General features: G+C 46.8%; 1 protein-coding gene across 3 annotated transcripts in view; it reads left to right on the top strand.

Annotated features, from left to right (window-relative positions):
- The window catches only part of LRRCC1 (leucine rich repeat and coiled-coil centrosomal protein 1), a 192,252-nt gene that overhangs the window by 33,046 nt on the left and 143,094 nt on the right, over window positions 1-16,112 (top strand). For all 3 annotated transcript variants that reach the window (XR_012754666.1, XM_075353129.1, XM_075353130.1), the window contains exons 5-6: window positions 3,289-3,456; window positions 14,046-14,218. Coding sequence is in view for 2 of the 3 variants with exons in the window: in XM_075353129.1 (XP_075209244.1) it covers window positions 3,289-3,456; window positions 14,046-14,218 (341 nt within the window). In the remaining variant the exon portion in view is untranslated. The remainder of the gene's footprint in view (window positions 1-3,288; window positions 3,457-14,045; window positions 14,219-16,112) is intronic.

Genomic DNA, 16,112 nt, shown 5'->3' with positions numbered 1-16,112 from the left:
CGCTTTGTACACAATGAAGAACCGCAGATTGCTTTTCAAATTGTTTAACATATTAACATTTCAGTTTATTGGCCTCTGAAATCCGAGACCTCCTGAATAGGAAAGTGGATGCATAAATTCATATTCTCCTGCGTCTGCTATTAATGCGATCCAGCTCTTGACACAGACAGGAGCACTTATACACAGACCGGCATTTCCATTAAAGACAGTCTGTCAGGAAGGCTCCAATCATCGTACCTTTATTCTCCTACGGCCCAGCACGCAAATGGTCAAGCACAGATGTTCTCCTTGGACAGATTGTCTTTAAAGGCCGTCTGTCATCCAAATTACTGGGCTGCTCGCTGTAGTTTTGATAAAAGCAGTGTTTTATCAGCAGGAGATTATCATTCAAGGATTAGTAAACCTGCTGCTAGGTTTTCCTCTATATTGAAGAGCTCTGTATAATACCGCCCCCACTATTGATTGGCCGCTTTCTGCCTATGCACAGTGTACACAGAAATCTGCCAATCAGTGGTTGGGGCGGAGTTATACAGTGCTGAGCATTCAGAGATTTACTGCTGAAAAACTGATTTTTATCAAAACTGCAGCAAGTGACGTATTTTTTTGTTCTTTAGCTGCACACCCCACAATGATTGTCTCACACAATCTGTGCTTCTCTAATATAGAAAACGGAACTATGATCCCCTACATTATACCCGGGGGATCATAACTTCAAGGATACAGGCTATGCAATTTCATCACACTGAGTTTTGGGGTCTGAGATGGTGACCCCGTTCACAGGATAGAAAACCATGCCAGCGTCACAGGTCATGTGATCACATGATAACCAAATGGAAGGGAAGAATATTTCCAGATAGAAAGGAACAGCAAATAAAGTGATACTAGCCGAAATATAAAGTGGGGGACTATCGCTGCGGAAGAGTCTTTTGAGTGAATGAAGTGCAGGACGTTTCAGCACTAGTGATGAGCGAACACTACCATGCCTAGATGCTCGGTACTCGAAGCGAGCAGATCGGACGCTTGGATGGGCTCTTCTCAAATACCGAGTATAACGGAAGTCAATAGGCAACTCGAGCATTTTTCCAGAAGATTTTCTGAAAAACAATGCTAGAGTTTTCCATTGTCTTCCTATTTACTCGATTTGAGCCTGTCCATACGTCCAATCTGCTCATTTCGAGTACCGAGCACCTGAGCATGGTAGTGCTCACTCATCACTAGTCAGCACCTACAAGATATCAATTGTGTATCACAGTCCATGTACGAACTGAGCATGACATCTCATATGCAAGTTCAGGTCCCGAGACCCATGGCCGGTCCATGCATTGAGGTCCATACTGATATGTTCCACAGAATTCCAAATGAGACCTTAAAGGGGAGGTTCACCCATATTTTTTATTGTCTAGTTCGATATTATATTGAGAAACAATGTTTATCTCAAATACCTTGTGTTGGCAATAGTGCCTGTGAGAGGCGCTATTGCAGACCGCTGTTCCTCACTCCGGTGACATCACATCAAGTTCCGCACACGTCACAACCGTGCGGCCGGCTGCAGTCTTCCTGACTCACTGAGCTGTGAGCGGTGTTTCACCACTGGTCACAGCCCATCTGCTCCCTGCTCCCTCCTCCCTCACAGCAGAACACTGCAAGCAGGAGACGCGCTGTGCTGTGACAGTGGTGAAACACCGCCCACAGCCCAGTGAGTCAGGAAGATTACAGCCGGCTGCAGGGATGTGACATGTGCGGAATTTGACGTGACGTCACCGGAGCGGAGAACAGCGGTCTGCAATAGCGCCTCTCACAGGGACTATTGCCAACATAAGGTATTTGAGAGAAACATTATTTCTCAATATAATATCGAACTAGACAATAAAAAATATGGGTGAACCACCCTTTTAAGAGAGAAATCCATTAATTACCCTTACTACCAGATTAAACAACACAGGTCTTAATGATTTAGGCCTTACGGCTTTCCAGTGAATGACTGGTATGCCAGTCCTAATGAGGGGCGCGCTGGAATAATTTTGATATGCATCCCCTCTAAATTGTTGCTTTGGTCAGGGACTGGAGAAGTAGCATTTCTGCTGCAAGAAATGCGGACATTCTCTATGAATTTGATGGCCATACATAGCGAAACCCAATCCCACCCAGCTCCTCGCCAACTCTGCCTATTTTGTCAGAGTTGCTTGAAAGAGGCATGGAAAATCCAAAATTCGCAAACTGTTAGCACAATTCTGCTTTGCGCAAAAAGTTTAGCAACTATTCAGATTGTCACGCCAGTCTTGTGGTGTAAACACTTTGACGTATCAGCCAAAAAAGGTTACTGGAAAACTGCAAATTTAGATTCAGGTAACAAAAAAACCCTGCTTTTAAGGGTACATGCCCACGATCAGGACCCGATGCGTCCTGGACGTGATGGGTCCTCAGGACCTGCGGGGCCGCAAGTCTCTTCTGCAGGAGACCACAGCTGCTCATGCCCAGAGTTCAGGGTTTGGGGCGCTGCGTTCTCTTGCTGTGTTTTTCCTGCGGAGAACGCTTGTAACCTGCACCACAGGTCAGTTTATGCTGTGGACAGTACACGTGCAGTGGGCATGGGATTTCTATAAATCCCATCCACTGTGCTTGTACTGTACATCACAGCGTTTTGGAGGGAGTAAAGCCCGTTCGGTGTGCGAACATGCATCAATGTCAGGGACACAACATTTGATGCACCAGTACGTCTGAAGTCGTAAAGGGGTTAAAGAGAACCTGTTAGCCCAATTTTTTTGTTTCTTTCCTTTTCAAGTGGGTACATGACTGTAATGATACTAATACTTATTACATTGATATCTTTGGTGAAGAAATGCACTTTGTGGTTTTTCATTAATCACCCTTTGCAGTTTCTTGCTGATTAGGTTCGAGTGCACGGAGGCCGGACTGTACACTGGGTCCTCTCCTCCCCGTCTGTGATTCCCCGGCCCCCTGACGCCTCTGGTTTGTGAGTGGCAGGTCACTGCTGAGATTAAAAACAGAGGAATCAGGTTGTTCACAGACTGGAGGCAGACGAAGGGGCTGGGGAATCACAGACTGGGAGGAGAAGACCCAGTGTACAGTCTGGCCCCTGTGCGCCCAAACCTAACGAGCAACAAACTTCAAAGAGTGATTAATGAAGAACCACAAAGCGGATTTCTTTGCCAAAGATATTTTTCATTACAAAAGTAGAAATTCTTCTCATGTTGCAGTAGAGGAAATCTTTTCAGGTTATATGTATAAAAAGTTTTTGTTTTTTTTTTCTTATATTTTTCTTTTCAGGTTTATTTGCCCTTCATGGACGAAATCCCAGACTTAGCCACTTGTATCTCCACAGCAACTGCATTAGCAGTATAGACCAAGTATTGCACGCCATGGTGGGATTGCACTCTTTAGTGCACCTGACACTGGAGCAGGATGGAAAAGGCAACCCTGTTTGTTATACAGAAGGTATAGTAGTAATGAAAATCATTCACTGCTTATAGTACTGTAAGGATGTGGCTCACTCGATGGTGTTTGAGGTAGCACGGGAGACAACTTTAAACAAAACTTCCAGGCTGTTTTATTAAAGCTCCATAAAGAAGGTCACAAACAAGGAAAATACACAGCTGCACAACAGAATATACACTGTCATAGTAAAGGCAATACAGTGTGAGTTAAGCACTCAAATCCAAACATGGAGGCCTTCTTACCTCCTCACACAGACAGCTAATGAATGCACCTGGACTTTACGTCCACCATACCATGCCCTGGGGTGGGGATATATGAACAGCCAGTCCTACTCATCTCTGACTGCTTATAAACCTGGCCCTTGTCAGTCCTATTAACTATTGTTCTGATCCGCGAGCCCCTCAACTAATCAGTGCCCGGCATCTGTCTAAGCAGGAGGTCAGCACAGCGCTCACATGCTGTTCAAATGTCCGAAGGTGGAGACGGACACCGGGTGCTGATTGGTCACGGGGCCCACTTGTCATAACAATGTGACGTGGGCCCCGGGATCACGGGTTATTTATGGCTGTTATTCATGGCCAACAGTTATGAATAAGGCATAACCTGCCAAAACATATAGGCCACTTCATGGGCTTCTGTGTTTCTTGATACCTAGTTTTAACCAAGATAAAATAAAGAGTAAGTCTTATGGGATCATCTCTGCATTGCTGGACTCGAAGTTTGGTATTGAGAAGTCTGTGGATCCAGGCAGATGTCCGTGGAAGCTGTTACTCTTCAACACACTAGCAGTGAGCTCGACTTTGGCACATGTTCACACAGTGTAATTCAGTTGGGCTGTTTGGATGACTGTTGTTGTTTTTTTTTTTTTTTTTTTACACAGATCGAATGTTCGCATGATAAAAAAAAGAATCAGCTTGCATCTATTCTGGACTTTAACTGAATGATAGAAACTGAAGTCTATGGGTGTACAAAAAAAATTGGATCACAAACAGGTCCTAAGTACAGCATAGGGAAAAATTGCAAATGGCAACATTGAAAACTGTATTTTGGTCTAGTACATTTTATTCATTGCTATTGTATAACATAGATGCCATACAAGTTACAATACAGATGATCATCCGCTTTTTCTGAATGCAAATTGGTCCCTTTTTTTCATTTTTATTCCTTGGTGGGGACTTAGCTTATGAGTAACTTTGTTGTGCCATAGCGAATAGTGGACTATCCTTGTGATTTCCATTTTCTTTGTCGCTCCATTGGGAGACCCAGACAATTGGGTGTATAGCTACTGCCTCCGGAGGCCACACAAAGTATTACACTTTAAAAAGTGTAACCCCTCCCCTCTGCCTATACACCCTCCCGTGCATCACTGGCCCATCAGTTTTATGCTTTGTGTTGAAGGAGGCTGACATTCACACAATGCTCCACATTTTAGTCAGCAGCAGCTGCTGATTATATCGGATGGAAGAAAAGGGCCCCTAACAGGGCCCCCGGCATGCTCCCTTCTCACCCCACTGAGTCGGCGGTGCTGTTAAGGTTGATGTACCCATTGCGGGTACAGAGGCTGGAGCCCACATGCCGCTTTCCTTCCCCATCCCTTAGGGGCTCTGGGTGAAGTGGGATCCTAACCGGTCATCCAGGCACTGGGACCGGGCTCCCTCCGCAGCCCCTGGGGGAATCTGCTGGACAGGAGACTGAGTATCGTCAGGGACATGGCCCTGCATCTACAGGTACTCTGTGTCCCCTTTGGGACGGTGCATGAAGCACCTTGGCCTCAGACGCTGCAGCGACTGCGGTGTGGTTTTTTTGCCCGGGACTACCGCACCGACCGTGCCTGTTTGCCGGCCGCGGTTTTTACTTTAGTCCCCGGCTTTTGCGGCCTAGTGTATTAAACTCCCGCCCCTGGCCCTGCCAGTCAGGGGGAAGGGCGGGACGGTCGGTAGGACGCCGACAGTGAGGGCTGGAGCACACTTCGCTGTCCTCCTCCCCCCTCACTGATCACTATGGGGCAAGATTCCCGCACTTTTGTGTTTCCGCCCATGGCTCCCTCCTCCCCTCGGAACGCCGGCAGCCATTGTTATATGGGTCTCAGTAGGATGCTGCCGGTGGAGGATCTCAGATTGTGCTCTGCAGCTCTGGGAGAGGGGGTTCCTAACCGGTCGCCATGCACTGGGACCGGGCTCCATCCGCAGCCCCTGGGGGATTCTGACGGACAGGAGACTGGACATCATCAGGGACAGAGCCCTGCATCCATAAGGTACTCTGTGTCCCCCTTGGGACGCTGCATGCAGCACCTGGGTTACAAACGCCGCAGCGGTTGCTGTGTACTTTGTGAGACCGGGACTACCGCGCCGACCGCGCTTGTTTGCCGGCCGCGTTTTTAATTTTAGTCCCCGGCTCTTGCGGGCTAGTACCATATACTCCCGTTCCCGGGCCTGCCAGTCAGGGGTAACGACGGGACGGCCGACTGGACGTCGGCAGTGAGAGGGAGCATACTTGGTATCCTCCTCCCCCCTCACTGAGCCCTGTGGGGCACCAGTTTCCCAAGCAGGTGCTGGCCCCCCTTGGGTGCCGAAGCATATATATATATATATGTATATGTGTGTGTGTGTATATATATATATATATATATATATATATATATATATATATATATATATATATAATATATATATAATATATATATATATATTTATATGATTTCACTGTTCGGCAGCACTATTTGCTTTTGGCTATATACCCTCACTGATTACTCTAAGAGGTGACAACAGCAGGTCGTCCGCAAACAGTAAGGGTGCCAAGGCACAGGCTTTCTTTGCAACCTGTACCTTTTGTGCATCTATATTGCCGGCAGGTTCCACCTATCATTGTGTGCAATGCTTGGCCCCTGGGGCACTCACTCAGCCGGAGCCTCCGGCACTGGTGGGACCCTCGGCTCAGGTGGTACCACCGGTTTTCACTGCACAGATGGCAGAGACAGAGTTTGCACGTTTTGACGGAGCAACTCTCTGAGTCGCTTTCACATTCCATGGCACAGTCTATGGACAGAGGGGCTGCTAAGATTCTGGAAGCTTGCAGTCCAGACCGGTAACACAGGGCCAGGGCGCTGTGAGTTCATCGCTCCCAGGCCCCTCTGGGTCGGTACAACAAGGGGCTCCTGGGGTAACACCCAGATCCCACGGTGAGAACTCCGACACGGACCGCGGCCTCAGACAGGCTAAGCGGGCTCGCTGGGAACCTTCCACGACTTCATCACGCTGTTCGGGGTCTCAGCTTGAGGAGAATGAAGCAGAGGTCGCAGCTCAGGGCTCTGACCCTGACGTTGCTCTCAATCTGGATACACCTGAAGGGGACGCCATAGTAAATGTCCTTATAGCGTCCATCAACCAGGTGCTAGACCTCTCTCCCCCATCTTCTCCCATGGAGGAGTCGGCTTCACGGCGGGAGAAACACCAGTTTAGGTTTCCCAAACGTACACGGAGTGCGTTTTTCGATCACTAACTCCAGAGAGGCTGTCCAGAAGCACAGAACTTTCCGGACAAGCGCTTTACTAAGCGCCTTAATGACACACGTTACCCTTTCTCCCCTGACGTAGTTAAGGGTTGGGCTCAGTGTCCCAAAGTGGATCCTCCAGTCTCCAGACTGGCGGCTAGATCCGTAGTATTAGTGGCAGATGGTTCATCTCTCATGGATGCCACTGACAGGCAAATAAAGCTTATGATGAGATCCATCTATGAAGCCATAGGCGCATCTTTTGCTCCGGCCTTCGCAGCCGTGAGGGCACTCCAAGCTATCTCAGCTTCTCTGGCTGAGATTAATGCGGTCGCACGTACCTTTGCCCCGCAGGTTGTGTCCTTGGCTTCTCAAGCGTAGGTATTTTCGTCCTACGCCATGAACGCCGTTCCTGGACTCTGCGAGCCGTACAGCGGTAGCATCCACCAATTCGGTGGCAGCCCGCAGGGCCATGTGGCTACGTGAATGGAAGGCAAACTCTGCTTCCAAGAAGTTCTTAACCGGTTTGCCATTTTCTGGCGACCGTTTGTTTGACGGGCAATTGGATGAAATTATTAAACAGTCCAAGGGAAAGGACTCGTCCTTACCCCAGTCCAAACCAAACAGACCTCAGCAACGAAAAATACAATCGAGGTTTCGGTCCTTTCGGTACTCAGCCAAGTTCCGTTCCTCCATGTCCAACAGGTCAGAGGAGGGCCAGAGGAACTCTTCTGCATGGCGGTCTAAGTCACGTCTTACAAAGACCGCCGGAGGAACCGCCTCCAAGGCGGCTTCCTCATGGCTTCGGCCTCACCAAGACCGCGTCCTCGGTCGGTGGCAGGCTCTCCCGCTTTTGCGACGCCTGGCGGGCACATGTCCAAAACCGATGGGTGAGAGACATTCTGTCTCACGGTTACAGGATAGAGATCAGCTCTCGTCCTCCGACTCGTTTCTTCAGAACATCTCCGCCCCCCGAGCGAACCGGTGCATTTTTTCAGCCGGTGAACTCTGACGGCAGATGGAGTTGTGATCTCCGTTCCGCTTCAAGAACGTGGTCGCGGCTTTACTCCAACTTGTTCGGGGTACCAAAAAAGGACGGATCATTCCGTTCAGTTCTGGGCCTCATTCTGCTCAACAGACACGTGAGAACCAGACTTTTTCGGATGAAATCTCTCCGCTCTGTCATCGTCCCGATCCCAAGGAGACTTCCTAGCATCAATCGACATCAGGGATGCTTATCTCCATGTTCCGATTGCACCAGAGCATCAACGCGCCTTGTGTTTCGCCATCCGGGACGAACACTTTCAGCTTGTGGCTCTGCCTTTCGGCCTGGCGACAGCCCCACGGGGCTTCACCAAGGTCATGGCATCAGTGGTGGCGGGCCTACACTCTCAGGGACACTCGGTGATCCCTGTCTTAGACGATCTCCTAAGTCAAGACACCCTCTCGGGTGGCATGTCAACACGGTCCGAACATTGCTCTGGAGACTCTCCAGAGGTTAGGTTGGATCATCAATTTCCCAAAGTAAAAATTGACGCCGACCCAATCACTGACTTACCTCTTGATGGAGTTTCATTCTCTCTCAGAGATAGTGAAGCTCCCGCTGGACAAACAGCGTTCGTTGCAGACAGGGGTGCACTCTCTCCTTCGGGCTCAGTCACACCCCTTGAGGCGCCCCACGCGCTTCCTAGGGAAGATGGTGGCAGCAATGGAGGCAGTTCCCTTTGCGCAGTATTCAGCTGCGTCCACTCCAATGGCACATTCTCCGCAAATGGGACAGGAGGTCGACGTCCCTAGACAGGAACGTCTCTCTTTCTCTGGCAGCCAAAACCTCTCTTCAGTGGTTGCTCCTTATCTTCTTGTTGAAAGAAAAATCCTTCCTGCTCCCATCCTGGGCAGACGAGAGTGTCAGGGTGGACAGCGGTCTTCCTCCACCACAGGGCTCAGGGAACCTGGACTCCGACAGAGTCCTCCCTTCAGATCAATGTTCTGGAATTAAGGGCAGTGTAGCTAGCCCTACAGGCGTTCCAGCGGTGGCTGGACGGCAGGCAGATCCGGATACAGTCGGACGACGCCACGGCGGTCGCGTACATCAACCACCAGCACAGAGCGCTGGCGGCGGACGCATCAGTTCAGAACTGGTCGCAATTTCGACTGCCTTATGTATTTCCCCCTCTGGCACTGCTGCCCAGAGTGTCATTCTAAATCGGGTCCGACTGCCGCCGCGCCATCCTCGTTGCTCTACACTGGCCGAGGAGGTCGTGATACCTGGATCTGTGGCACCTTACGGTGGGTCGACCGTGGGCACTCCCGGAACGACCAGACTTGCTGTCTCAAGGGCCATTTTCCATCTGAATTCTGCGGCCTTCAACCTCACTGCGTGGCCATTGTGGCCTGGCTCTTAGTGTCCTCGGAGTTATCTCTATCACGCCTTTCGCAGAAGGTGGTCTTCCTAGTGGCAGGCGCATCACTTCGGAGAGTGTCGGTGCTAGCAGCGCTATCATGCAAAGCCCCCTCCCTGGTGTTACGCCAGGACGAGGTGGCCCTGCGTCCGGTCCCGGAATTCCTACTTAAGGTGGTATCCCCCTTTTTCTTCTCAATCAGGATATCTCCTTACCTTCTCTTGGCTCATCCAGTTCACCAGTGTGAAAAGGATTTGCACTTCTTAGATTTTGTGAGAGCACTCCGGCTCTACATTTCGCACACTGCGCCCCTGCGCCGTTCTGATGTGCTCCTTGTCCTTGTCGCTAGCCAGCGTAAGGGGTCGCAGGCTTCCAAGTCAACCTTGGCTCGGTGGATCAAGGAACGGATTCTTGAAGTCTACCGTCTTCGGGGCTTCCGAGTCCTTTAGGGCTGAAAGCCCATTCTACCAGAGCCGTAGGGGCATCCTGGGCATTGCGTCACCAGGCTACGGCTCAGCAGGTGTGTCAGCACTACTTGGGCGAGTCTGCACACTTTCACGAAACACTATCAGGTTCATACCTATGCGGCGGCAGATGCCAGCCTAGGTAGGCGAGTCCTTCAGGAGGAGGTTGCTCACCTGTAAGAGAGGGCCGTTTTTTTCGGCTCTTTTTTTCGAGGTATTCTTTTACCCACCCAGGGACTGCTTTTGGACATCCCAATTGTCTGGGTCTCCCAATGGAGCGACAAAGAAGGGAATTTTGTTTACTTACCGTAAATTCCTTTTCTTCTAGCTCCAATTGGGAGACCCAGCACCCGCCCCTGTTCCCTTCGGGCTGTTGTTCTTTTGTGTACACATGTTGTTCATGTTGAATTGTTATTTGGTTCATGGTTTCAGTTCTCCGAACATCCTTCGGATTGAGTTTTACCTTAGACCAATTTTTAAGTTTCCTCCTTCCTACTTTGGCACCAAAACTGATGGGCCCGTGATGCACGGGAGGGTGTATAGGCAGAGGGGAGGGGTTACACTTTTTAAAGTGTAATACTTTGTGTGGCCTCCGGAGGCAGTAGCTATACACCCAATTGTCTGGGTCTCCCAATTGGAGCTAGAAGAAAAGGAATTTACGGTAAGTAAACAAAATTCCCTTCTTTTTCCCGATCCAACACATACTATGCTAAGCTCTAGACCTTCACCTTCACTTCTAATCATATTCTCAGCAGCGTCAGTGAGCATTGCTGGGGATCACTGTGTACAGAGGTGCTGAGCTCGGCCTCTATCATTCTCCTATGTGTCCTTTCTCCTCTGCCAATCCAAGTTTTGTGCAGCTATTGCACATTATCAATGGTCTTACAAACCTGTTTCTCTTGAGTAATTTTTGTGACCACTGGCTGCACTTTGTCACACCCTCTCCTCAATTTTTCTGTAGTATTTTAATTTTTTTTTGTACATTACAGAAACCTGTCACGAACATGATCCTGGTGGACCAGATCAGACTGGGCACTAATTCTCTTATATAGCACTGTATAGGTTTTATTTTATACAGTCAGGCACATAAATTTGACAGTGACACAAGTTTTGACATTTTAGCTGGTTACAAAAACATACTCAAGATATAGTTATATAATCATTATGGGCTTAAGGTGTAGACTATACACTTTAATTTGAGGGTCTTCACATCCTAATTAAAGTAAGTGTTTAGGAATTACAATTATTTAATATGAAGCTGCCTCTTTTTCAAGAGACCAAGGTAGTTGGATAATTATTAGGGATGATCGAATATCGCAAATATTCGTCAACGCCCATATTCGCCGAATAGGTCGCCGCTATTCGACTATTTGCAAATATTCGATGCGCAATGTAAGTCTATGGGAAACCTGAATAGTTGCCGAATAGCAACTATTCAGGGGCTTCCCATAGACTTACATTGTACATCGAATAATCGCATAGCGGCGAACTATTCGTCAGATATTCGCAAAGCCGAATATTGCCGAATATTTGTGATATTCGATCATCCCTAATAATTATCTCAAAAGCATTTTAATGAGCTTCATGGGTTTTTCTCTCATTAATCCATCAACTAAGCAGATCTGGAGCTGATTCCATGCACAACATTTGCATTTGGAAGCATTTCCATGAAAGCCAGCAGTGTTGTGAATGATCGCAGAATCCTTTCCATGTTGAAGAAAAACCCCCTCTCAACATTCACCCAAGTGAAGAACACTCTCCAGGAAGTTGGTATTTCAGTATCTAAATCTACCATAAAAAGAAGACTATGAAAGCAAATACAAGAGGGTTCACCACAAGGTGTAAACCATTAATCAGCCTTAAAAATATAAAAGGCTGTACTAGACCTTGCCAAAAAAATCTAAAGAATCCAGTTCTGGAAAAGCATTCTTTGGACAGATGAAACTAAGAACATTCCTAGAATAATGGGAAGAAGAAAGTATGGAAAAGGCTTTGAGCAGCTCATGATCCAGAACGCTCATGTGTAACGCATGGTGGAGGCAATGTGATGGCTGGGCATGCATAGCTTCTAATGGCCCTGGGTCACCGTTTATTGATGATGTGACTGAATACAGAAGCAGATACTTTCGACTCAAGATTCAACTAAAAGTAGCAACATTGATTGGCCGTCGCTTCACACTTCAGATGGACAATGATGCAAAAGATACTATGAAAGCAACCCAGGAGTTTTTTAAGAGAAAGAAGGGGAATATTCTGCAATGGCCGAGTCAGTCACCAGAACGCATCCCCATCGAGCATGTACTTCACATGCGTAAGACAAATCTTGAGGCAGAAAAACCCAGAAACAAGCTACAACTGAGGTCAAATGCAGTAACCGTCTGAGAAAGCATCACAAAGGAGGAAACCCAGCACTTGGTGACGTCCATGGCTTCCAGACTTCAGGCGGTCATTACCTGCAAAGGATTCTCTACAAAGTATTAAAAATAAACATTTTATTTATGGTTACTACATTTTTTTTTTCAAATTACTTGTGAGTCCCTGAAATGAGAATTCTTTGTACAAAAATGGTTGCAATTCCTAAATGTTTCATAGGATATTTTTGTTCAACCCTTTACAACCTGAAAGTCTCCACTTCAATTGTATCTCAGGTGTTTAATTTTTAATAAAAAATGGTGACCGAGGACAAATGACATTGATTCAGTCACTATCCAAATATTTCTGGACCCAAATGTATACTTTATGATTTTCACTTGGATTGAGCAACTATATATGCACCATGTAATGTGTAAAGACTTCTGGATACAGACATTGAATGGAACCAAACAGCACCGCTCTGTTCAATGTGTAGCAGTAGCTGCAGGGATTAAAACAACTTAACCTGCATTATCTGGCAGCGGCTGCTACACATTGAAAGGAGGAATTTAACTCTGTATATTTATAATCTGGCCCCCACCAGAGTTAACAGATTATCAGTGGGGGTGCCAAGTAGGAAACCCCCACCAATCTGATGTCATAAATAAAATAACATATATCATCATAAAATATATATAGCAGATTTTTAAGATTGTAAGTTTAATTTCTTAACAAGGAAAATTAGTGTTAAAAAGCATGTGCGTCTAATAGCCCGGAGGCAACTTCCTGTGATGGAGGAGAACAATGACACCACGTCCTTCCTGATCACAGAGAGAAATGCGCTTTCTACACCCATCTACACTGATCTATGTGCTCGATGCAGAGCAGGAGAGGAAGCTACCTGCAGCTGAATGGAGGTTGCAGGAGCTGAACAGCTGAAGGACCTTCTAACCGTTTAAATCTAGGACCTTGTCATGTGACTGATTACATGGCCTTAAAGGTCACAGAGATAATTAACAATATGGAAGGTCCTTCAGCTGCTCAGCTCCTACAGCCTCCATTCTGGAAGTGCAAGATGTGGTAATGTATAGTGTGTGGTGTTGTGAGACTGCAAGGTGTGTGTCTGTATATATCTGTGCATGTAAGTAAGATGTGGTAATGTAAAGTCTGTGTGCATGTAACAGAGCCGTATGTGTGTCTATACATGCATGTAGCTTGCATGTAGCAGAGCTGTGTGTTTATATGTTCATGTATTAGAGCTGTATGTGCCTGTGTGCATGTAGCAAAGCTGTATGTCTGTTTATATGTGCATGTAGCAGAGCTGTGCGTCTATATGTGCACATAGTTTGTATGAGGCATAGCTGTATGCTTGTCTATTTGTGCATATATCAGAGCTGTGTATTTATATGTACATGTAGCAGAAATGTGTGTGTCTATGTGCATGTAGAAGTGCTGTGTGTGTCTATCTGTATGTAGTGTGTGTGTGTGTGTGTGTGTGTTGTACACTCTGCAGAGACACTAAGAATAAATATTACCTCCCTATTTTACCCTTGTACATTAAAATTGGTGCTAATGACCCCTCTACTAAAAACATTTTTGCTATTCCCTGCTGTCTAAACCTATGATATGTCTTGTGGTCCAAGTCCAATTCTGAGAAAAATATATGTAAAAAAATATATAATAATAATAATCTTTATTTCTATAGCGCCAACATATTCCGCAGCGCTTTACAATTCAGGAGGCTCATATACTTATACATATAAAAATACGATATATATATAATGTCATTAATAATATATTGACGACTCCTATGCTGTACAAGATAAGTATTCCTTTTTATTTCTGTGGCTTCATTAAAGTATGGTGCTTATTTTCTTTTTAGGATACAGAGATTTAATTCTTGGAAACTTATCGCAGTTAAAAGCCCTTGATGGATTAAGTAGATCGGGTGAATCTGGTATTGGATTTGATATAGACTCAGCAGATCTGCCGAATCTGGAGTTCCTGGAATATCTGATTACATGTGACAGTGACATAGCGGACACTGATGTAAAGGTGACTATTCTGAGTTCTATATCGGCTCATCAGTACCTTTTATTTATTGGAAGAGAAATGGCTTTCATCCAGTACGCTTTAGTAATGTGTCATAATAATTTTATATAGCACCAACGTAATCCACTGCAAGCAACACAAAGTAACACGTTATGGCCGCTATCACATTGTGTTATTTCTACATTCACTGGTCCCGTCGGAGCTTCCATTCGAACCCTCCCGTAAAACGGGTTTCGGACGCATGTGCCGACTGGGCCATTCACTATAATGATGCAGGCGGAGTCACCGTGTGCTCTGTTTTGCGCCATTTTCGGGCATATACGCTTTCTGCAGACTGACACACATATCCAAATGAGTCAACCAGTATGCACCAACATTGGGAACGTGTAGAAGAGACCTGGGATCAGATTTCAGTAAAGAAATGCTTGAATCTGTTCGAAAGCACGCCCAAAAGGATTCAGACAGTGTTGAAAACCACCGCTGTAGTAGCGCTTTAAATGTAAGTGCCCCATCCCCCCGGCCCGTGTCTTATATTCATCTTCTAGCATTTATCATATTTCACCAACGCCGCTCTGGTCCCACGCAGCCATCTTATGCACGTAGCTTCTGGTTCAATGGAAATCAGAAGCTACCTCATAAGCTCTGAATGCATCTCTATAAGGCTAGAGCGAGGCTCTCGTAGAGATGCATTGAAAAGTGACTTCAGGAGCTCTCCATGAAACACTGGAGCTGGCGGCAGGTCACCTCTCAGCGCAGAACAACCGGAGCGACGCTGGAAAAGCATGAAGGCGGTGGAAAGTGAGTAGAAGACAGGGCTTGGGACATAGATTTAAAGCACCTGGAAGATGGTGGTCGAGTTCCTACCCCTGAAGACACCAAATATGTTCTTAAGTATGTGTGTATATATATATATATATATATATATATATATATATTATAATGTATATGTGATAAGGTGTAATGTTATGTATATAATGTAGGATGCTTAATAAGGTATTATTAGTGTTATAGGTATGCAAGGGAAAAGTTAAATCTGCCCGGTGACAGTTGGGATTCTAGGATTAGCCAGTAGGGGAGGAGCTACTGCTGAGGGAGAGAAACGGTTGCTGTGGAACGTCAGTTAGGGCTCAGCCTGTGACAGAGACAGACGTCAGGTCTGAGGAGCAGCAGAGCCGCATGCTATGGGTGACCTGTAACAGGAGAGGAGACCAAGAGCCACGAAAATGAGATTCTGAGCAGAGAAAAGAGCCATCTACAATACAGAGTGACTGGAGCCGAGTCTGTATCCACTGAGTGAGTGTCCGAGAGACACTCAGCAGTAAGGCCCTTAATGGCTTATAGCTCAAAAAGGCACGGGCCTAGAAGAAACAGTGCGTGAGTCGAATAGATTGTCCTGGGTGGCAGATCCAGAAGCGTCAGAGGGCGATTAGCCTGGTCCGGCCATATTGGCACAATCTCTATAAGAGAGGAATATGTCGTGAAGCCGCAGAGAGGACGGAGCGACTCGAGAGGACAGTGATGTCAGGTGGAGCCGGGTGGTGGTGAATTGCTCAGGCCTATGTGGAAGTGTCAGGACATTAAGGACATATGAGAATGAACACGCTGCAGGAATATGTCTGGAGTTACTCTTTAATGCATATGAAACGTCCAAGAAGCAATGTGCCCGCTATCGTGTGTATAGTGGTATCATCAGTCATCTGTTCAGTTAAGACTTTGTGTTTATAAAGAAGTTGTGTTTTCCTCTCTGGAACGGTGTACCATCTGGTCCTGGCCGGCCAAAGCCATCGGCAACATGCGGCCTGCAAAGGTGTATCACCACTGTAGTGCACCACACACCCAGCCAGGACCCGCATTTTCATGTAGCGAGCTGGGTGCGGCAGACAATTACCTCGCCCAC

The sequence above is a fragment of the Anomaloglossus baeobatrachus genome, chromosome 6, assembly GCF_048569485.1.
Source record: "Anomaloglossus baeobatrachus isolate aAnoBae1 chromosome 6, aAnoBae1.hap1, whole genome shotgun sequence".
NCBI lineage: Eukaryota > Metazoa > Chordata > Amphibia > Anura > Aromobatidae > Anomaloglossus > Anomaloglossus baeobatrachus.
The sequence above is the reverse complement of the archived record's forward strand: the minus strand, read 5'-3'. Positions and strand labels throughout refer to the sequence as shown.